This window comes from Panthera pardus, unplaced genomic scaffold (assembly GCF_024362965.1).
Source record: "Panthera pardus isolate Hobbes unplaced genomic scaffold, ASM2436296v1 HiC_scaffold_13, whole genome shotgun sequence".
Classification (NCBI taxonomy): domain Eukaryota; kingdom Metazoa; phylum Chordata; class Mammalia; order Carnivora; family Felidae; genus Panthera; species Panthera pardus.
In genome coordinates, this window is record NW_026526688.1 from 106,254,864 (window position 1) to 106,277,887 (window position 23,024).

At 34.7% G+C, this 23,024-nt stretch overlaps 1 protein-coding gene and 1 long non-coding RNA gene across 2 annotated transcripts in view; both read left to right on the plus strand.

The window, feature by feature from the left end:
• The window catches only part of LOC128776557 (uncharacterized), a 200,836-nt gene that overhangs the window by 172,736 nt on the left and 5,076 nt on the right, over positions 1-23,024 (plus strand). The window lies entirely within an intron of this gene.
• Positions 6,076-8,141, plus strand: TRAM1L1 (translocation associated membrane protein 1 like 1). Its single transcript, XM_019418367.2, has one exon. The coding sequence runs from the start codon at positions 6,255-6,257 to the stop codon at positions 7,365-7,367; it is 1,113 nt and encodes a 370-aa protein (XP_019273912.2). The 5' UTR covers positions 6,076-6,254; the 3' UTR covers positions 7,368-8,141.

Sequence of the window (23,024 nt, forward strand, 5' to 3'; positions counted from 1 at the left end):
CCTGAGCCAAACTCAAGAGTCAGACGCTCAACTGACTGAGCCACCCAGGGTTCCATGAATTCATATATATATATATATATATATATATATATATATGTATATATTTCATATATATATACATTTCATATATATATATATATGTATATATTTAATATATATATACATTTCATATATATTTATATTATAAACACTATATATTTATTTACATATATTTCATATATATAATATATTTATAATATTATAAATATTATATATTTATTTATATCTATTTCATATATCATATATATCTATTATATATATATGTGTATATATATATATATGTACATACAGACCCCTAGAGAGAAAAAAATTTGGGAAATCCTATAGAAATCATTGGAGAGGGATTGATTCTGTCAAAGTAGGTCTTTTGAAGAATTCATCTAGGAAATGGCTACTGGTCAATTGAACATGGCTACCAAAGACATAGACATAATTGTAGCAGCATTGTTTTCTAAATGTAGAAAATCATATAGGGGGTTTCCTATTATATTCCACGTCATATGCATTATGTAACCAAATGAGTTTTAAAAAAATAGAGGAATACTAGGATTACGGGAATATCCCTCATCTGTTTAATGACTTCATAGGCAGCACCAAATTTAGATATTAAAAAAAAAAAAAAGGAAAGGAAAAAAAGAGTCATGAAATACAGTAGTTCAATTGTAATGTTTACAAATTGCAGTGATACTTTTGTACTTTTGTCACTTCCACAAATAGTTATTTCATGCAGAAGCCAAAGTGCCCCTTTAAATTAATGCTCAAATAGTCTTTTTGTCAATCTTAGACCAAACTTCAAGGTCCTTACCACGTTCTACAAGGCATTACATGGTATGCCCCACCACTCTACCTTTGTCAGCCCTCTCATTCCACTCTTATTCTGGCCTCTGCTGTTTATGGAACAATCATTCTTGCCTTTGCCTCAAAGCATTTGGACTGCTATGTCACAGGACATTCTTCTCCAGATACTTGTGTGGTGTTCTCTAACTTCATGCATTCTCTATTCAAATGTGTCCTATTCAAAGAAATTTTCCCTGTCCTCTGTCTACCCTATCAAAAGCAACCACACACATTCTGCTTCATTGTCTTATCCATCTTCCTTGTCTAGCATTTTTCACTATCTTTCTGCCAATTATATGTATAATGTTCAGGTCCTCTAAATCTCCTTGTAAGCTCCATGAAGGTGGGTTCGAGGTTATTTTGCTCAATGAAAGTGGCACTTGACAAAATAATTTACTAAATATTGTTTTTAATTGTTACCAATTATTCAATTTTAGTGAGAGACTGCCTTTAATAGCCTATTTTAGGAGTTTATCCTTAAACAATGCTTCATATTATTTTTACTTGCTAGGTAACTAATAAAAACATTTGCAAAAAGGTGTTTTAGAATTTAGAAATGCTATGTTAAGGTTTTTCCTTAGAAATTAAATATTCAATCATATTGCAGAATGTGTTTTTAAGCAGTCTTTGTTTTCACATGTCTTATCAGTTATAAAAATGAGTTAAATATAATAAATATCTCTTTAATTGAATTACTCAAGACTGAATCAGTCAAATCTCAAGAGACTTTGTAATTTCATGCACAAGCTAAATTGTATTATGCTTTGCTTAATGGAGCTAAAAATTTGGTGATCACAGTTAATTATGACTACTTGTTATGCTAATTACAAATATTGATTTAAAGTGACTAGGGTCTGATTTTTTGAAGCAGTTATTTTCCAATATATTACTTCTTTAAATGCTATGAAATTCTAGTGTGTTTCTTTTTTATAGAATTTATTGTCAAATTGGCTAACATACAGTGTGTAAAGTATGCTCTTGGTATTTGAGGTATCTTTCCTGTGGTTCAATGCTTCCACATAACACCCAGTTGTCATCCCTAGTATTTGGATATTTATTTCATTTACTTGAGTTATCTAAATTTGAATGATTAGAAGGTTTTTAGTACAGAGGTATACAAACATATTTTTTACATTGTGAGATAGAAAAATATTAAAAGATGAGGCAATGTCTATATGATAAAGTTCCGAATGTACTTCATATCTTATCGAAATTCAGAATCAATGTCAGTTTATCTATTTTGGAAAATCACATTTCAAAAAGACACATAGTGTGCTCGCTTCAGCAGCACATATGCTAAAAAAAAAGACGCATAAGTAATTGAAAAGAGGTTTTTAGCTAAGCTATTTATATAAATAATAAATGATAAAATACTAACATCAAAATGTTATATTGCATACCTAATGAAAAGAACTAATTATTAGTATTGATTTAAGATATAGTATCTAAATTATAGTGCAACTTTCTACCTACTTTTTTAAATCAAGTGTTTCATGTAACAAAATCAATACAGCATTTTAAAACATACTTTTCCCAAGATTTGACAATAGACATGGAGCCTTCCATTCTTCTCCTGGTTCTACTGGAAGGTGTTTGATGGAATGTTAATTTCTTGAAGTACTGTGGTATATTTGATACTCCATAATTAATAGTATAATCGACAATTATATCAGAAAAACAAAAATTAACATGAACAAATTAACATTATTTAGCCTCTAGGGTCTTTTATCTTTTATATATATATATATATATCTTTTATATATATATCTTTTATTATATATTATATATTATATATATCTTCTATATATATCTTTTATATATATGTATAATACATATATGTATTATACATTATATATATATATATATATATATATACACACACATGTATTATCTTTCACCATTTCCCAGGGAAGAGGACTGAGCCTACATCTTGAATATAACTGTCTATTGCCTTTATCCTATGCCTTTGGTGTATGGCTGCCAGAAACCTCTCTTTAGTTCACAAGTCTTCAGATGAAGAACAAGTGTAACAAAGGAAAGAACCCAAGGAGCCCTTCAGTGCCTGGATCAAATTTAGCTTTCAAGTTCCTACGTAATAAACAAGACTGTGGCTATATTGGCAAGACACTTTTGTTTGCAGAAGGGAGAAACAGTGTATATTTAATGTGAAAGGAAACATTTGTTACCAAAGGAAAGAAGGTAGATACCTAAAAATTACCCACAAATACTGTGGTATACTACTTACTGAGGTGATGTCTATGTTCCCCACCTTCCCCTTATACTACTATTCTATACTACTCTACCTTGAGCCTGAAAGTTTTGTGCCTACTTTGACCAGAAAAATGCTATGATTTAACTTCTAATGGTAGGTCACAAAAGGCCATAAAATTTCTGCCTGTTTCACAAGAAAACTCATTATTGGGGCCTATAGCCCCTGCTCTATGACAATACCATATGGAGAGGCCACATACAGGCATTCTGATGGATAGTTCCAGCTGAACAAGCCTCTGCTTTGTAATTTTTATTAGATACTAGACAATGTGAATTTCACACTGTCGAGGGCTGGATCTTTCTGGCAGAGTAAAGATCCTTGCAGGGCACCTTGATCCTTTCAAGACTTCTTAAAAACTTCATGTGGGCAAATGTGAATTAGCTTTTTCCTTTGGGCAAGTTTTGCCTTACTTTTTCCTTGGGTCTACTGAAAGTAGAGTTTCACAAGTATTCCCAGAAAATTCTAATTTCTTTTTTTTTAATGTTTCTTTATTTATTTTGAGAGAGAGAGAGAGAGAGAGAGAGAGAGAGAGAGAGTCCCAAGAAGGCTCCATGCTGTCAGCACAGGGCCTGACAGGGGGCTCCATCTCACGACCCGTAAGATCATGACCTGAGCTAACATCAAGAGTCGGATGTTCAACTGACTGAGTCACCCCCTCTGCCCCGAAAATTCTAATTTTTAATTGTTCCAAACTTAAAAGTCTCCTAGTCCTGTTGGGATTCTTGGAAACTTGTATATTTCCTCCATCGTTCTTTGGTTGGCCTCATATATTTTAACCTTATGCATGTAGGACTTAATACTAGTAGCAGAATCTAGAGAACACTTATGCAAAGTTCTGGAGCACTTGAATCACCTAACTTTCTCTGCAGTTACTATGCCTAGCAAATACCAGTGGCCTCAGCATCTCCTAACTCCTGTCTCTCCTCAATTCAGCAAGGTTTCCAGGCTTTTCGTAAGTGTTCCCTCCATGTGTAAGTGAACCAACACGAGTTCTCTCCTTGGTGAGCCAGAAACTGCACCAAGTTAAGTTGGAGCTAAAGTAGGATGCTAAACCAACTGAGCCACCCAGGCACCCTTATTTATACACAATTTTAAACTAATTCATAATGGCCTTCCTTTTAGTAATAAAATAACATTTCACATCTACGCATAAGTATTTGTGCTCTTCACTTTGATATGTACATTATCTGAAGGCAAAACCTATTGCATTTGCAGAGGTAGAGTTGGAAAGCCTACCAAAAATAAGCCAAACAGAAATATAAATAGAAGTTTCAGCTCAGGAATTATACAAGCATTTTTTATATTTAGTTAGTATGCCACAAAACGGTCACAGCCATTGTATACTCCTATAGAAAGACTGATGAATTCTATATTTAAAATTAGTTTCAAAAAGGTAAATATGTATTTTTCTGAATAAACTCTTGATAATTTCCATAAGGCACCGCTCTTCTCTTTCACTGTTTCCTCCTGGCTGCTTTCAACAAATTTGATCTTTTTTTTTCATTTCTTGATGTCCTAATTTTTGCACCTCTATTTGTCATTCCTCACTGATTTAGTTAACCTCAAATAGTACTCATAATTGAGCTGTCAGAACCAAGAGCTGAGTAATAGCTAGGAAAACCAAATAGAGACTTCTTATTGTGGTAAAATAGGTAGTACTTTTCCTAACTCAGGAACACTGTCCGCAACAAATTCCATATGTAACTGTTTGGCTATTTTAGGCAATGCAAGCACACTGTCCATTGATCAGAGTATTTTGTTCAGTATCTTAAAAGTAATTACACCAGTTGGACTGCATCTTTTGTTAGTGCACAGCTTGCAGAGAAACAGTGATAAAAGGCATTTGGCCATTCTAAATTTAACGTGCGCTTCATTCTTTATATCATGTAGTACTTTCCTTCTGAAATGTATATTCCAAACTTCAAACTTTAACTATCAGTAATGATAATGTCTCATGGGACCCAGAAGAAACAAGAAAATGCTGTGGATTCCAAGAGAAACTTGAAGACCGACAAGAAATTTGAATTGAGCAAGGCCATTAGCATTTAAAAAAATGAGCTGTTTTTCAAACGTGTATTTTAACAAATTTATATACAACAATCATAAAAAATGAAAAATGAGGTTCTTATCTGCTAGAGTAGGTAAAATCAGTTTGGGGTCTTACAGCCAAAATACTTTCCTATGAACTGATAAATAGCTCTCTCCTTCCAACCATCACTCCACCTTTAAAAATATAATAAATACAATTAATGCCACAATTGTTATTGCTAACAAGGGAGTTATTTTTTAGTATGGTTTGTTGTTGCTGTAATAAAATACTTCCACGAGTGAATGATATACAATAATAGGTAAACTATTATGTACAATATTATTATGTACAATAGGTATATTATCATGCACAATACAGTACAATAGTCAAGAGCACATGCTATCTCTGGATCCAGACTGGATTCAATTACTGGTTCTGACATTTACCAGCTGTGTGATCTTAGGCATCTCACCTAACCTCACTGTACTTCAGTTTCCCATCTGTAAAAAATAATAATAAAAATTTAAAAAAAATGATTATCACCCCGTATTTACCTCATTGGGTTTTCCCGAAATGATACATTTATAAATATAAGCGAAGTGCTTAGAACAGCACCTGGTAAATGCTAAGCACTAGGAGAGTTTGCTTCTATCATTATTACTATTATGCTGTTTTCATAATCATCCTGATGAAGAACACCCAGAGTGCTGCCCTGCTTTGTCATGACTACTAAGGAAGATGCCATTGGAAAATAATTCAGGAGCCTCTCGACGGCGGCAGTGGCTATCAAGAGGCGACGATCAACGTGCGAGATCAACGCTCGCAACCCCGGGCCTGACGCCGGGCAGGGGCGCGGCGCTCGATTTCCTTTCCTGCCTCCGCCGTCCCCCTGGTGCGCATGCTCAGTCCTGCTCGGCCCTTGCCTTTGATTTATTTCTTTCTGGGCGGCCGCGGCGACCCGGGACCGGCTCAGGGATGGGAAGTGAAGCCCCCGGAGCTGCGGCAGCGGCGGCGCTGTGAGGAGCAGCCAGGGGGAGGCAGCTGCGGCTCGTCGGTGAGTATCTGGGAGGCGCTACCATGGCGTTTCGTAAGAAGAGCACCAAGAACCCCCCAGTCCTGAGCCACGAATTCATCCTGCAGAATCATGCGGACCTCGTCGCCTGTGTGGGGATGTTCTTCGTGCTGGGGCTTATGTTCGAGGGAACAGCAGAAGCGTCTATCGTTTTTATTACTCTTCAGCACAGCGTTACCTTCCCTGCAGCAGAAGACCGAGCCACAGAATCAAAGTTCCTTTACTATTACGGCATCAAAGACCTGGCCACGGTTTTCTTTTACATGCTAGTGGCAATCATCATTCACGCCACAATTCAGGAGTATGTGTTGGATAAAATTAACAGGCGAATGCAGTTCCCCAAACCGAAACAAAGCAAATTTAATGAATCTGGTCAGTTCAGTGTATTCTACCTTGTCTCTTGTATTTGGGGCACATTCATTCTAATTTCTGAAAACTGTCTGGCAGACCCAACTCTCTTATGGAGGGCTCATCCCCATAATATGATGACATTTCAGATGAAGTTTTTCTACATATCACAGTTGGCTTACTGGTTTCATGCCTTCCCCGAACTCTATTTCCAGAGAACCAAAAAGCAAGATATCCCTCGTCAACTTGTCTACATTGGCCTTCACCTCTTTCACATCGCTGGAGCTTACCTCTTGTACTTGAACCATCTAGGACTCGTTCTCTTGATGATGCATTATTTCGTGGAATTACTTTCCCACATTTGTGACCTGTTTTATTTTAGCGATGAAAAGTATCAGAAAGAGGTTTCTCTATGGGCAATTGTGTTTATTTTGGGTCGACTTGTGACTTTAATTGTTTCTGTACTGACTGTTGGCTTTCACCTGGCCGGAGGGCAGAATCGGAATCCGGATGGCATTACTGGGAACGTAAATGTGTTGGCAGCTAAAATTGCTGTTCTGTCCTCCAGTTGCACTATCCAGGCATACATAACATGGAATTTATTTAATGTTCAACTTCAGAGGTGGATGGAGGAAGATGCTACTCTTCAGGCCCCAAGTGTGAAGAAGAAACGGACCAAAGGGAGGTCTTCTAGAAAAGGGACAGAAAATGGTGTGGCAGCTTCACACAGAGTAGACTCTCCCCATAAAAAGAAAGAGAAATCTTCATAATGAATTGCAAGCTAATCGATTATGGTCCCCAAAGAAGTCTGCTCTTTACTACAAGATACCTTTCTGTGCTAGAGATTTTTCTCTTCTTGAAAATAGTTTGTGCTGTCTTTGGTTTCTGATATTGTACTGTGTAATGTATTTTTTTAAAGGTATTTGAGGAGAGGATGATCATCATGAGTGGAAAAAATTTTGATATAGATTAAGCGACTCATCATCAAATGGTTCAGGGATCACCACCATAATTTGTTTAGTTCCCTTTGAACATTTCCTAATGATGTGTAGCTATAACTACCAAATTCCGCATATCAGCGGCACAATTTCTGGCTCCTGCTAATCTTTTATAACATTAGCAAGGTGGTCTGTTATAGCAGTGTCGTATTTGTTAAAGTTCTCTTTTAGGATAAAGTGGAAATATTATGGAGGTGGAATTCAACTTTGTTACATTTTCAGTATCCTCTCTTACAATTTTTTTTTATTTCTATTTTTGTTTTTATTTTTATTTTTTTAGAACTTACAACTGGAGAAAAAATTTGTAAAGCCACCAAAATAATGATGCGTTTTATAGGTAGTGGTTGTTAGTGTTACATCGCCCTTAAAAATAAAAAAAAAAAAAAATACTAATGGGGAATGTGTGAAGATTTATTACCATATATTAAATCAAAATATCTTGAATTAATATAAAAGTATTACTGAAGAGGTAAAAACATTCTTGTCCATTGTAAACACTTGTAAACTAGAAATGAAAAAAAATTAAATATTTACTGTAAAAGGAAATCAGACTTAGCTTTTTTTTGCTTTGTTTATTAAAAATTATTCCTAATGAGGCTTGTTATAAGTTTGGAATCCACAACATCTTGGAAAAGTATTGTTTAACCTGTAAATCATTTTGAAAACCAATGCTTACTTGATTTATATCTATAAAAAGAGTGGATAATTCCGTGTGGAAAACACAACACATTAAGTAACTTACAAATTAGGGGGATGTATAGTCTTATGAAAGGCTTTTCAAAAATAATGTTATAACGATAGTGCTGTTTCCATCTTTAATTGGGAAATGTTCATCTGTATGAGCCTTATTTTGGATATGTGTGTATACTAAAGTGTATGTGTATATGTAGATATATAGGTAGTATCTTTACCAAAGCCAATAGAAAGAATGGGCTGTAGTGGGTATTTATTTTATTTATTGCCTTGTCTTAACCTTCATTTTAACCACCATAATGTGAGTGTTTATACTTTTCTTAGGAGACAATGTTTAAAAACTATGCTAGAATAGGGCCATATATATATATATTTTAATGTTTTAATGTTTGTTTATTTTTGAGAGAGAGAGAGACAGAGAGAGAGACAGAGTGTGAGTGGGGGAGGGAGGGCAGAGAGAGGGAGACCCAGAATCTGTGGCAGGCTCCAAGCTTTGAGCTGTCAGTACAGAGCCTGATGCGGGGCTCAAACTCATGAACTGTTGAGATCGTGACCTGAGCCCAAGTGGGACGCTCAACCCATCGAGCCACCCAGGAACCCCAAGACTGTATATTTTCTGTTTCTCTCTGTTTTCCCCCACAGTGTCTCTCATCTCTCTGCTTTTGATAGCCTTCTGTTGTGGGTAATTCAGCTTTAACAATTATGGGGGTCCTTGAAAATTAAACTTACTATGCTTGTATTACAGAGGAAAGACAGGGGAGCCACTCTTGGCCAATCTTTCTTTTATGTTTGGTTTGAGAAGTGCATAACAAAGCAAGATTGTTTCTTTTTAGGCTATAGAATCCATTGTCCTACTTTTCCCCCTCAATTGCCTAATGCTGTCTTGTTAGTAGCACATGCCTTGAGACCCAAATTACAATAACTCCACTTTAACCAACCATTGTGCAATTGTAAAACAAAGATCTTCGACTTCTGTCTAGAGTGGTCTTTCTCACTTCCCTTACTTGGAAAGAGTTCTAGCCTTTTATTGAAACCCCACTCCTGGTAACAAATTTCTTATCCATTATATACTCATCTGAAAATAAGTGCAGGACTGACTTAAACTGGTAAATGATTACAAGAAAATCGTTATCTTATGTAACTAAAAATGCCAAGAGTTAAATTGGGTTTGACGTTAAATATGATTAAGGCCCAGGTGAATTTCCCTGGGATTCTCTTGACTTTATCCCTCTCAGATTAACTTTCTGCTTGGTAGCAAATGACTACAGCTATTCTAGACTTCATATCTGCACAGTACATGGTAGAGAGTAAGAGAGAAAACCAGATTTCTGGAATTCAGAATACTGAGAGTTACCTTTAGTGAACGCATTTAGATAAAGGGTATACTGGATTGATTGGTCAGGTGAGGTTATATGCTTCACCTGTGGAAAAAGGCACAGCAAATTTCTTGTAAAATATGGGTTCACGAAAGGCAGCAAGGTTACTGAAAGAGAAAAGGGGAAAGATGTCATGTACATCTCAACTATTAGTAAAAATTAAATAAGAGTTGCCAGAGTATAAATGTATGCCAAATATATGATGAAAGCAATGTTACAAATGACATTCTGCAATACAAATTGTTAAGTCCCTCATTAATAGTACACTCCAAAAAAATCGTGCTATAATATATCTCATTGTGGCAATTGGGTTCTGTCAAAATGGACCACGTGGAAACAAAATTTCCATTATGATTATGCCAGATATTATTAAAGCAGGCATTTATTAACCCTATGAAAACTCAACTAATCACCAAAAGTTGCAAAAATCATAAAAGTATGTGTGATATTTGAATTTAGAGATTCTGTTCTGATTTATTGGCCTCAGTGATTGCCAAACTTTATTCCTTAAATAAGTTTACAAGAATAGATTTACTAGGATGGATTTAAAGTGAATTTTCTTTACAAAAAATATTCTAGCATTTAGCTAAAATTGTATCCCAATTTTTCTTAAACAGTGTAAATGTGTTTCTCGACATACATATTTGTAAAAGACAAGCAAGTTTTAGGTCCTATTATTTTCCTGGGGTCAGTATAATTCTCCATTTCTTTTCAATAAAAATAAGCGATAACCTTGTTTTCCTCATTGACTCTCATAAGTATTTGTTCACCTGTAGAGGAAATGTATAGCCAGTAGTGTATTAACCTGGAATAGATTCAAGAAGATTATTTACAACATTATTTTAAAGCTTTCTTGAAGACAGAATATATTCTGATATTATTTTAGTTTGGAAAAACAAGGGAAAATTTTTAAATTCTCAGTTAGACTAAATGAGAATAGTTTATATAAAGTAAAGTAATAAAAGACTACTGATGATTTATACCAGAAATGACATTGGAGCAGTTCCTACGAGGAAATGCTTTCAGAGAAAGGATGGTTGAGAATGTGGCATATGGGGCAGGCTAGGATTTGGGTACTCGTATTATGGCAGAGGATGCCAGTTGGGCTCTCTGTTGGGAGCCCAAATCATTGTAATCTGGAGATAGAAGGGTGGCTTGGAGGGCAGGAGAGGGTAAACCTTATAAGTGGGTATATGGAGGTAATTGAGATTTAATATCAGATCAGATTTCCGGAGAATTCACAAATACTCCCATCGCTGAATTTCTCTGGAAATAGAAGAGTTTTTGTTTTTTTTTTTTTCACTGCTATCTTTCAAACAAACCCATATCCTAGAGGAACTATCCACACTGAATAAAATAGTAGTACCTACAAATTCCTATCAAGTATGTAGAAAATTATTCTAAATCCATCATACAAAAAAAATCACAATCCCAAATATTAGAATTTTCCTCATGATTCCACAGTCATGTGACTGTCTAAATTTTAACATCTAAATCCCTATAAACAAACCTTTTTAAATCCCTGCACCACCGCTGGAAGTTTTAAGTATTCAATACATGTGAAATAAGTCAAAAATTAGGATATTGCCCAAGGTGATTCACCTGCTTCTTGCTCAATCCTGGCAGGTGCCATCACCGTGTTTGGGGCTAGGGCATTGGGTCATGAATCTATTTTTTGTTTGTTTGTTTGTTTTACAATTTGAAAAATACGTTGATGTACAAACTGACCAATAGAGGATATTTACCTAATTTAAGAAATGGAAGTGGAATGTGACATGTGGTTAAAGTTTTGCTTGATTTAAAAATGAACAGTTAAATTAACATCACAGTAACAATATACTAGCATTGCTGTTAAGAGATGTGGCTACTCAATAATTCAGGCAAAATATCTATTTTATTTATTTACTTTTTTTTTTTCTTTAAGTAAGCTCCATGCCCAATATGGGGTTTGAACTCACAACCAGGGAGTAAGAGTTGCATGCTCTACCTGCTAAGCCAGCCAGGCACCCCAGATAAAAAAAATCTGTTTTAAATAAAGGGGAAGTGAATATCCCAAATTAAAGGTAAAAATTCCTCAGTTTCAACACCACCAGCACAATTTAACAAATCAAGTCATGTCAGTGCTTAGAATCTCATGATGTGAGAAAACATGAGAAAGCAGAACATTCCTAGTGCCCAGTAGAGATTTCACCTAAGCCATCACAGACTTGCATACCACCATAGAATTCATATCCCCACCTCTTGCTGGCCTTATTGTTTTATTAATATAAAAAAGCTGTCCCTCAAATGAACCAATAAATACAAAGTTGCCAACAAAAATATTAAAATATACTTTGTAAATTTTAATACTTTTTAAAAAGATGTTTCCAGTTGTATTGATATAAATTCAGTCAAAGAAAGGTAATAATATGATTATAAATAATGGTCAACAAAAGAAATCAGAGTTGTCCTTGCTGTGGTCCTTAGAGCTGTGTGAGCTTTGGAAAACGCCTAAGTATTCTAAGTCCTGGATGGCATGTCACTAAAATGACAAAGATGTTTATCTCAAAAAGCTGCTATGAAGATTAAAAATATATGTGTATACACTGTCATAAACTGTGTGTGCATAGACTGATTCATATAATCTCTATATATAAACACTTAATGGTCTCATTTAACATATACATATGTGCATTTATGCATACATATATATGCACGTATGCACACACATAAGTAGATATTTCCCCCTATACATTTTCTTGTTTATTTTTTAATAGACTTTACTTTTTAGAGAAGTTTTAGTTTCATAGCAAAATTGAGCAGATAATACAGAGTCCCATATAACTATTAATTCCCTCCCCCACACAATTTTCTCCATTATTAACATATCCCCTGAATTAGTATCATACATAATAGTTGCGTTGTCTAAAAGTCCTCTGTGCTCAATCCAATCATCCTCTCCCCTATTCATTTTTAAACACTATATAAATGTACGGCATTGAGTTTTCCTCTGTCTTAGCAGGAGGAAATGGGAAAGTATGGTGATAGTTCAAGTATAGCAATAGCTCCCTCTGTATCTAGTTGATATTTTATACGGAATCTTTTCCTGAATGTATGATTTATGTTGACTAAATAATGCACATTACAAATACACATATTACTATATTTAAAACAAGTAGAATTGTCTTCTGAGTAAATGCACTTATTTTCAAGAGTTACTAAATTCATAGTAACTATTAACTATTTTTCCTACATAAATTACAAAATACAAATTATATCATGTGACAACTTTTGAGATATATATATGTATATGTATATATATATATATATATACTTTTGAGAGAGAGAGTGTGTGTGTATGTATGTATGTGCACGAATGGGAGAGAGGCTGAGGGAGTGGAAGAGAGAGCATCCCAAGCAGGCACTGGGCAGTCAGTACAGAGCCCCACGCAGGGCTCCATCTCACTACTATGAGATCATGACCTCAGCCAAAATCAAGCGTCGGATGCTTAACTGACCGAGCCACCCAGGTGCCCAAGATATACAATAATTCTGAAGATAGATCTTTATACTTATTTGAAAACATAAGTCTAGGTACATTATAGTACCAATAAAAAATAGTACCAATAAAAACTCAGTTCTTATGTATTCAAAATTACATTTCAGACTGAGTAAATTATCTAAGCATTTACATAGGAAAATTCATGAGAGGATCAACAACCATTTCAGTAGTTATGAGTACTAAACAACAAGCTCCTTCGTACCAAGTAGTATACATTTTTCATCATTGCATTTCCATAAACTGTCTCTAAGTATCTCTTAGATAGTAGTTCTCAGAATTTGGTGAAGTCAATTGAAATAAACTTTTATCTCATAATTAAAACATATAAGCACACCAAACTTAATATAACATTCCTTTGCTATCTTTTCTAATATTGACTTCCTTTCCCTTTTACACCCTTTTGCAGTTTTAAGTATTACTTATTGATTTATTGCCTGTCTCCTATGCCAGTTTGAGATCTGGGGTCATGAGTCTTTAAATCACTAGGGTAAAGTTAGCATCTACTACACTGGATGCACACAATAAAAATGTGTAGTCTGACAATGTACTTGATTTGTGGCAGTGAATACATTATTTATTGGCCTACACATAGCTTACAAAAACGAACATATGTAAACTTTAATAATTTGTTCTTCAGCCACATAAATGAAAACCATGGTTCCAAATATGAGACATTTCTTTAGAAATGGCTGAAAGTCATGTGTCATCCTAATGGTGTTTGTGATTTGTCAAAGTCTGAAACTTCAATGCTTTTTCTAAGAATTAAGCTAGTATTGCTTCTAAATGTGAAGCTACTGTTAAAACCTTCAATATATGGATCAGCGTGCCATTTTTAATGCACACGTGAGTAAAAGCATTGCCACATCCTCAAAAGCTCTTTTGTGATGATGAAGAACAAGGATAACAAAGCTATTTGAAAAGATGAAAGGGGCTCCTGGGTGGCTCAGTCAGTTAAGCCTCCCTCTTGATTTCAACTCAGGTCAGGATCTCACAGTATGTGAGATGGAAGTCCTTGTAGGTGCTCTGCACTGGCTGCCTGGAGCCTGCTTGGGATTCTCTCTCTCCATCTCTCTTTGCATCCCCCCCCCCCCAACTCATTCTCCCTCTTCCTCTCTCTCTGTCAAAATACTTTAAAAAAGAAACAGCTGCATACAACACACACATATAAGCAGACGTACACATCGTCTTGCCTTTATGCTATATTATTGCATTATAGTAGATATTAGATTTTCCCATTACAACCATTAAAATCCAAGCAGAGGTAGTAATGTAAAATATTTTCAAGGATGCCATTAGTAGATCCTTGTCCGTCTTTTCAATATGTGTTGTTCTAACTTAGATAAGTTTTTTTTTTTTTCTCTCAGAAGTGAAAATTAAAACTGATTCAAATAGAGAAGACCTTGAACTAAGCATTTGCTTTTTCTTTGGCTAACATATTGACAAACAACTCATATTTTGTAAGGGTTGGGTGGATGTCTATTTCAGTCCATTAAAGAACTTGTAAACCCAAACAGAGGGTAATTATCCCAAAAGAACAGCAAATTGCCATCCAAAGGGTTGTGAAATGTGTGCAAATACAATTTATTCAACTAAACAAAATTTATTGCTTCTATTAGCATGTATTCCACACTTCTCAAATCCTAGGAGTACTTTAGATGCATAGAAGTCCTCTTAAATTATTTTTAATGATGCAGCACATAACCATTACTCATATTAGTAACTATATGTCCATTATAAGATTTTAAAGTTTTATTAAAAAAAAAAAAACACAATTCTAGGGGCAACTAAGTGGCTCAGTCAGTTAAGCGTCTGACTCTTGATTCCAGTTCAGGTGACTTATGATTTGTGAGTTCAAACCCTGTGTGGGGCTCTGCACTGAGAGCATGGAGCCTGCTTAAGATTCTCTCTCTCTCTCTCTCTCTCTCTCTGCGCACCCCCCTGCCCCCCACTCACACTCTCTCTCTCAAAATAAATAAACTTTAAAAAATATTTTAAAAACCCACAATTCTAGAATTCCATGGGTTCAACAATCTACGTTGTTGTTTGGGAAGCTAAGCCATTTGTTCAAAGTAATTCAAGCAACCAACCACCAAATATCTTTAAACTCTTATCAGAAAATAGCTTAACCCAGGCAACTACAATCTCAGAACCTACACAGTGTTTTTAACCACAGAATTACTGCTGGAGTTTTTATATATGTTACCACATTCCAAGTTAGAATTGAAGTCAATATAGACCTGCTGAAACTGTATGAAATCTAATATCCACAAATTTTACACTCATCATACTAGTAATTAAAACCATTTTCAAGAACAAAGTGTACATTTATAAGATTTTTTTTGTTTAATGCTTCATATCCTTAAAATACCTATAGCAAATTCTAAAATGCTAGATCCTATTTATATATAGCAGAGTCAAAACTGTAACTAAATCTGTAATTTTTAGGGGAAAAAGTCAAATAGTTAAAAAAAAAAATGCCAGCAAGCTGAATTTCAGCAAATACTGTATACATGTATGGCATCAGCAGATAATGAATAGATATTTGAAAGTAACATATCTCTAGCCTTAATGGACAGAGATCTTTTTTGCTTTATTTTTGCTTCTTAGTCCAATTTTTTTTTTCCTCTTCATCTCTATTTTTCCAACAAATTCAAATAATATAATGGATTTCAAAGGCACCAGGTGCTGTTCATTTGATTCTGAGAAAACTGGAAATCTGAGCTGTTTTTTTTTTTTTTCCTTTTAAGTGAGGTTTCTATCTTTCCATTCAATTATGATAGGATTAACCAGAGCTAATGACAATCAAAAAAATGAAAGAAAAGAAAGTATGCCTTTTTGAAAATCCACACCAAGAAGAAAAAGCCCAACTGATGTTTTTAATCAGCTTCATTATTCCTGTCATTAATGCCAATTCATAACAAAACATCCAAAGACTCTGAGATTCATTAATGCCACTTAAATATCTAATTTTACTACATTTTGGAGGCTGACTTTTTAGTATTATTATGTGTTCACGAAAGGGATATATTTTGAATGCAATTCCTCCCATTTGAAAATAGCCTATTAGTCACATTCTATCACATACATACATATTAGTATGAAATAAAACAACATAAATTTTATGAATAGCTGAGGTTCATATTTATATAACATGTCTGATAAAATAATTTGATTGTGTAGAGAGAGAAAGAGATCTAAAAGATAACAAGAAAACAGCCAGTAAGGGAGGGCTTCAGTGAACCTCTGGGAAGTTTCCTTGGGTATTCAGTTACAGTGCGTAAGTAAGTGTCACATGAAACAGTCATTCCAGTTAAAACCGCATGGCTGTTACTTGAACTTGCTCCAACTTTGGTGATAACAAAGTTCTGTAAAACCAAAGAGCTGTTCTCCTAACCTAAACTTCTTAGGCTTAAACTTCTACTCTGTTTTCTTTAGAAGAAGTGTCTCAGTAACCACAATGAAGTGCCCATTCCTCAAATATTTATTAGGCATTTTCCAGACTTGGTGGTAGGCAGTGAGGATGTAATGATAAGTAACATTCCCAGTGACAGACTGTAGTCAAGTGGTGTGTAGAGCTTGAGAATCAGCCACTGTGCAATATTCCGAAGCTGTCTAGACAAGCAGAGTGTCAAGCGACGTTGCAAAGACAAATCCAGTAGTGCAGCGTGCATCGTCCTTGTAAGGCCTCCAATAGCAATGCAGAGGTAAGTGACTCTGAGGCAAATAACATATATCATGACTTCAGCACAGTCTTGAACTAGCTGTTCCAAAGAATAAAGTCAGTAACCTCAGCATTGCTACCATATGAGTCTTCAGCTTCAGTGTAGACAAGATGGCTGGTGCTGAGGGTAGTGGGATAGCAGAGTTCCCCGGCTGTGCAGAGGAATCAGTGGACTGGGTGGAAGGGTAGCGGTGGAAATGGCACAAAAATTTGCTCCAGGGAACATCATGTGCTGACCTGAGGCAAAGTGGAAATGGTAGAGGAAAGAACAGCTGGAACCAACTTGGGAGAGTGTGTGTGACAAGACACAAGAGAGAGTAGGGCAAACTGAAAGCAGTCAACAATTGCTGAAGCTATGCTGGTTGGAGTTAAAGTCACTGACGAAACTCCCGCTGGAAAGATGTTGTTGGTGAGATCTGGAGAAAACAACTAGCTCACCAAAATATATCGTACTCAAGACACAATTTAGTGTGATACATCACAGGAAAGCCATTTTGAAAAAACTCTAAGAACAGGTCTAATTTACCGAAGTATAGGCATATCTGGGGTTTCATGTATAAGTCTGTGAGAATAGTTGACAACATAAGAATATTTGTAAATCAGAAATATAATCACGTGCATCCACTTCAAGCTTCCTAGGAAATTTTGTGACAGCTGTCTGAATTAATCCTTGGTGCCCTGATGGCAACATCTCTGTGCTACATCACTTATTATCTCCCTGCATGATGGTCCTTATATGAATAAATAAGCCCTTCAATAGTCTCCTCATTGAAGTCACTCTTTGGAATGTGACATTATTAAAGAGATACTTGATCTCAGTTTTCAACCTTGGAGAAAAGAAACCATGACTGGGTCAAATGAAAGTGTCAAGCAGGAATAGGCCTGGCAGGGAAATCTATAGTGGAGTGCCAACTCCTTCTCCACGGGGGTGGTGTTATCAGGATGACCTCCAACTCACTCAGCAGCGTTTTAAATGTGCAGTGCTGCTGGCCAGCCGCACATATCCTGTGAAGTTCTCAAAGATTGATTTTGCTTCCTGGGGAAATGCTATTTATTCGCATCTGTTTTCAAGGTTTTTAAGAAGGAAAAAAAAAAGCAAAAAACACTTGCCTTCCCACTGCCTGTAGGCAGGCTTAGAGAAAGACATTACCATGCCTTTTAAAAATATTGAATTAGTTGCCTAATAATGTTTTCTTTTAAATTATTCTAAAAAGAAAAACAGTTGGCATATATTGGGGCATGTTTTACATAAAAAAGCAATTTCAGTAATGACTGAACTAATTTAAATCAATTGTTCTAGTTTTAAACAATAAAACATAAAGAAGGGAAGAAAACTTCTCTTTTTAGTTAGTTCTATGCATTTCACTTAAGAAATACATTTTCCATGTTAGAAAACTTGTAAGAAAGTAATGTTTCACTATATTAACACTGATATTGAGATATAGGTAGATATAGATAGATACAGATCAATGTATCTTCTGTCTATCTATCTATTTATCATCTATCTATCTATACTATATATCTAACTATATATATCTAACTATGTATATACTATATATCTAACTATATATATATACTATATATATGCTATATATATATATATATACTTATATACTATATATCTAACTATATATAGATACACTATATATATACTATATATATATATACTATATATATATACTATATATATACTATATATATATATCTAACTATATATACTATATATATACTATATATATATAGTATATATATATATAACTATATATATAACTATATAACTAACTATATATATAGTATATATATATATAACTATATATCTAACTATATATATATACTATATATATATAGTTAGATATATAGTTATCTAAGTATATCTAAATATAGAGTTAATCTCCGTGGTGATTATGACAATAGCCTTAAATTCTTTAAGTTACTATTATTTCCTCATTATTTAATTTCTCCTTCTCCCCACTCCCCCCGCCACTGCATTATTTTAAAATATTGGAAGAAAAAAATCCCTGACTGTTAGGGATGGAAGGTTTTGCTGAAGTCAATCTATGTATGAAAATTTATGAGAAAAAATTATTCACAAGTAATTAAGACTTAGATTCTCCATTTTCATTATCATTCTTGAAATCTGTTTTATCAACTGAAATACATATGAGAGGTCAGAAGATTTATATGACTGTGAATATCAGAAAAAAAATACACAGCTAAATTTAAATGCCATTTTTAGAATAATTATATTTAGATTTGTTTTATGTTATTCACCCGCTAGATTCTGTACATTATTATAACATCAAATATGTCAAAGCCTCGTAGCTATTCAAGCTAGTTCTGATGATTACATACTGTTACATTCTGATTAGGGGCGTCATTGCAATCACTATGCTGCTTTAAATTACATATTTTCATCACTATCTCTCTCACTAAACTGTAACCACGTGAAGGAAGCTGAAAATGTTTGTGGAATTGAATGTGTTTATTTGCAAGATGTTTATTTTTCAAATTGGATAAGGATGTTCTTATTTATCATGGAAATGGTATTATTTACAGGCAAGAAATTGGGCTTCATTAGGGGTTAGCAGAAGAGAGGCATGATAAAATTTCAAGGAATCATTAGGATAAATTGTCCAATGATGTCCTATTTGAATTGTTCTCTGTAATATGTATTTGATGGGAGTAAACAGCTTATTGTTCATTATCTTTATCTGCTTACATTCATAATAGGTTTAGGTAATTTATGGCTAATTAAACTATAACTACTTGAGTAAAGAGATCTTATGTTTCATTATATGCCTTAAATTCCACAGCATACAGTATGATGACCTATTAAAATGACACTTAAATTATATATTTTATTGTTTATATAATACATATATATACTTGATATAAAAGTGTAATTCACTATCAACTCAACAAATGTTAACTGAGTGCCGACTGTGGCCAACACCATGCTCAGGCCCGCAGGTAAGATTAAGGAAACACAATCCCTCACTGAAAGAGACGAGTTAGCAAGCAGGTATAATACTCTACGGCCAGCAATGTAACTTGGTGGCTTATTTATGATATGAGACATACTAGTCTCATCTTACTGGTTTATGGAAGAACATCAAAGAGCTAATGACTATGAAGAGAACTTTAGGAAAGGTAGAAGTCAGGCAGTTTAAACAGTGGGGTACACAGTTTCCAGACAGAGAAGAGCATATGGAAAGGTTCAGAACTGCAAGATGACCAGAAGGTCTTGAGCACTAATAATATTGTCAGAACATAGAGCACAGCTGAGGGAGGAAAGTAAGATCTTGAATATTGTATTAAGAAATTTATGCTGATCTAAGATTAATTTCTTGTCAATATCTTCTTTTGACTCTTTGGCTTGGGTAAATGAACCATTGGAGGTACTGTTTTCTGAGATAAAATAAAAGGGAAGAAGTCAGTTTGTGGCCTAACAGCAATTGAGTTTTTAGATATTTTGTAATTGAGATGCTCTTGAAACAACAAAAATATCAAAATAGAGAGTATCAATACTACCAAAATATACCAGACTTGAGGAGAAAGAGCTCAGATGGAGATACATACACTTTGTAAAGTCATCCTTATGTGGATGACAATTGAAGTCACATAGGTTGAAATCTCAAAAATGAGTATGTAGAGGAAAAACATTCAAGGGTTTATGAAGTCTCTGTGGATTGATAGGTCAAGAAAAAAAATGTGAAATTACCTATGAAGAATCCTTAAAACACTGAGCAGCATTTCTAGGAATGGACAGACGGTGTCTTTACCAAGGCAAATGCTTAAGAAAATCAATAAAACCAACAGGATCTATTCCTGGAAACTATCTTCCATGTGGGTCCAACAAAATGCAGCCTGAGATAAGAGTTTGAGACATTAAATTGGCTACATTATTTAACAAAAGAATTTCTTTCATTCAGTTTTCCAGGGAATTGTTTAAATCAGTGCCAAAAATTATTTTACAAAGAAATATGCATCTCACAATAAATCAAATAATAACTAAACACACAAGGAAGCAAAGCATCATCAACATATGGTACATGACTAACAGACTTTTTATATACTAATGTTAACAGATTTCTTGTACTAAGTACCAGAGATTTTAAAACTATGATTAGTATGTTAAAAGAAATAACACAAGTGTAAACATATTTTCAAGCAACAGAAAACTACAGAATGTGATGTAGCTGATTTGGATAGAAAACAGAAGTTGAAGGAAAAAATATATATATATATAATGAGGAAAATATAAAACTCAATGAAAAAGTTGGACAACAAATTAGAAACATATAAATCTGGAGGAGATGTCAAAAAATTATGCCAAAATAACACAAGGGAACAGAAACATAAAGACTATAATGAGAAAGTTTAACGTGCGTTTAACTGGAATTCTAGAAAGAAGCGAAAGAAGAGACAGAGAGCATATTTTAAAAGGTAACAGCTGGAAAATTTCCCAAATTGTCAAACAACACCAATCTTCACATCCAACAAGCCTAATAAATTTCAAACACAATTAAAACACACACATACACACATAGACATGCCTCGTCAAATCATAGTGTCACTTCAGAAAATTAAATGCAGGGAGATGGTCTTAAAAATTGTTAGAACAAAAAAAAGAAATTAAACACAGAAAATGGACGGTCTGAGAACTGATTCTTCACACTGATGGTGATGGAATGTAAATCTCTGTAATGACAGAAACTGTCAAGCAAGGAGTCGAATCCATAAGAATGTTTTTCATGTAGAAATAGTACCACTCTCAGATGATTCGTAGGCAACAGTGACTCCTGCCCTGACCCTTTGGCTTTAAGGTTTCTTTTCTGGGCCTCTTTTCTTTTTCTTTTCCTTTTTCTTTTTTTTGTTTTTTTAAATTTTTTTAATTTAATGTTTTTTTTTTCTTTCTTTCTTTTTTTTTTTTTTTTTTTTTTGAGAGACAGAGAGACAGAGCACGAGTGGGGGAGGGGCAGAGAGCAAGAGAAACACACTCCAAAGCAGGCTCCAGGCTCTGAGCTGTCAGACAGAGCCCAGCGCGGGGCTCAAACCAAGGAGCTGTGAGATCATGACCTGAGACAAAGTCTGATGCTTAACCGACTGAGCCACCCTGGTGCCCCACTAGGCCTCCTTTAGTATGATGCTAACTGACAAGGCTGTGAATCTATAGGGACCCAGGATATGCCCATCAAAGTGCAGGACGTGTTTCTTCCTAAATTATGTTCTATGGATCTAGAACCCCAGAATTCTGTGCTACAGTAGTTTCAAATTACTTTTCAGCCTGTACAGGACACATCCCCAGGCATATCTGCCACTGGCTGGACAAAAAAAACTCTGCTATAACTCTTATCGCACTCCCAGGCTTGAAGACTAGCCAAAAGATGGCTCTTTGAAGAGACAGGCTAGGTTTTGAACAGTCATACGAACAAGGTGTCTACACTCAGGTGCTCAGGAGCCCAGGAGGTCAGAAATGAAGGAGGGAGGAGAAGGACCAGGAGTCTCCAAGTGTAGTCCTGCACTGGGCTCTAAAAATATTGAGGGTGGGTATGTATAAAGAGGTTTTCAAGAGAGTTCCTTAACAGTGGAATTTTGTTACAGAATTGTTAAGGCAATGTTTCACTCAAAAGGAAAAATGAAAGAGGAATTACAAAATCTTCAAATATTCAAAAGAAAAGAAGGATAGAAAAATAAAAATTAAGTGAGACCAATGGAAAACATAAAACAGGACTAAATAAAAAATAAAATTATTAGTAGTCAGCTTAAATCTAAATGGTGTAAATATGCCAGCAAAAGATAAAGAGTATCAGACTGGATTAAAACCTATACTCACTTTTATACTGTTTAAAAGAAGCACATGTAAAATATAAAGAATGAAAAAGGTCAAAATCCAAGAACACACACACACACACACATACAACACACACCCATAGATGTGTGCGTAAATTTATATTTATACATAAACTCTGCACAAAAGCAGTTGTAGCCATATTGACATCAGACAAAAGAAACTTTAAGGAAACAGGGAATACTGGCTATCTATATGAAAACTGTATGGTGAGTAAAGCTTCAACTTAGCAGGAAGATTAAAAAAT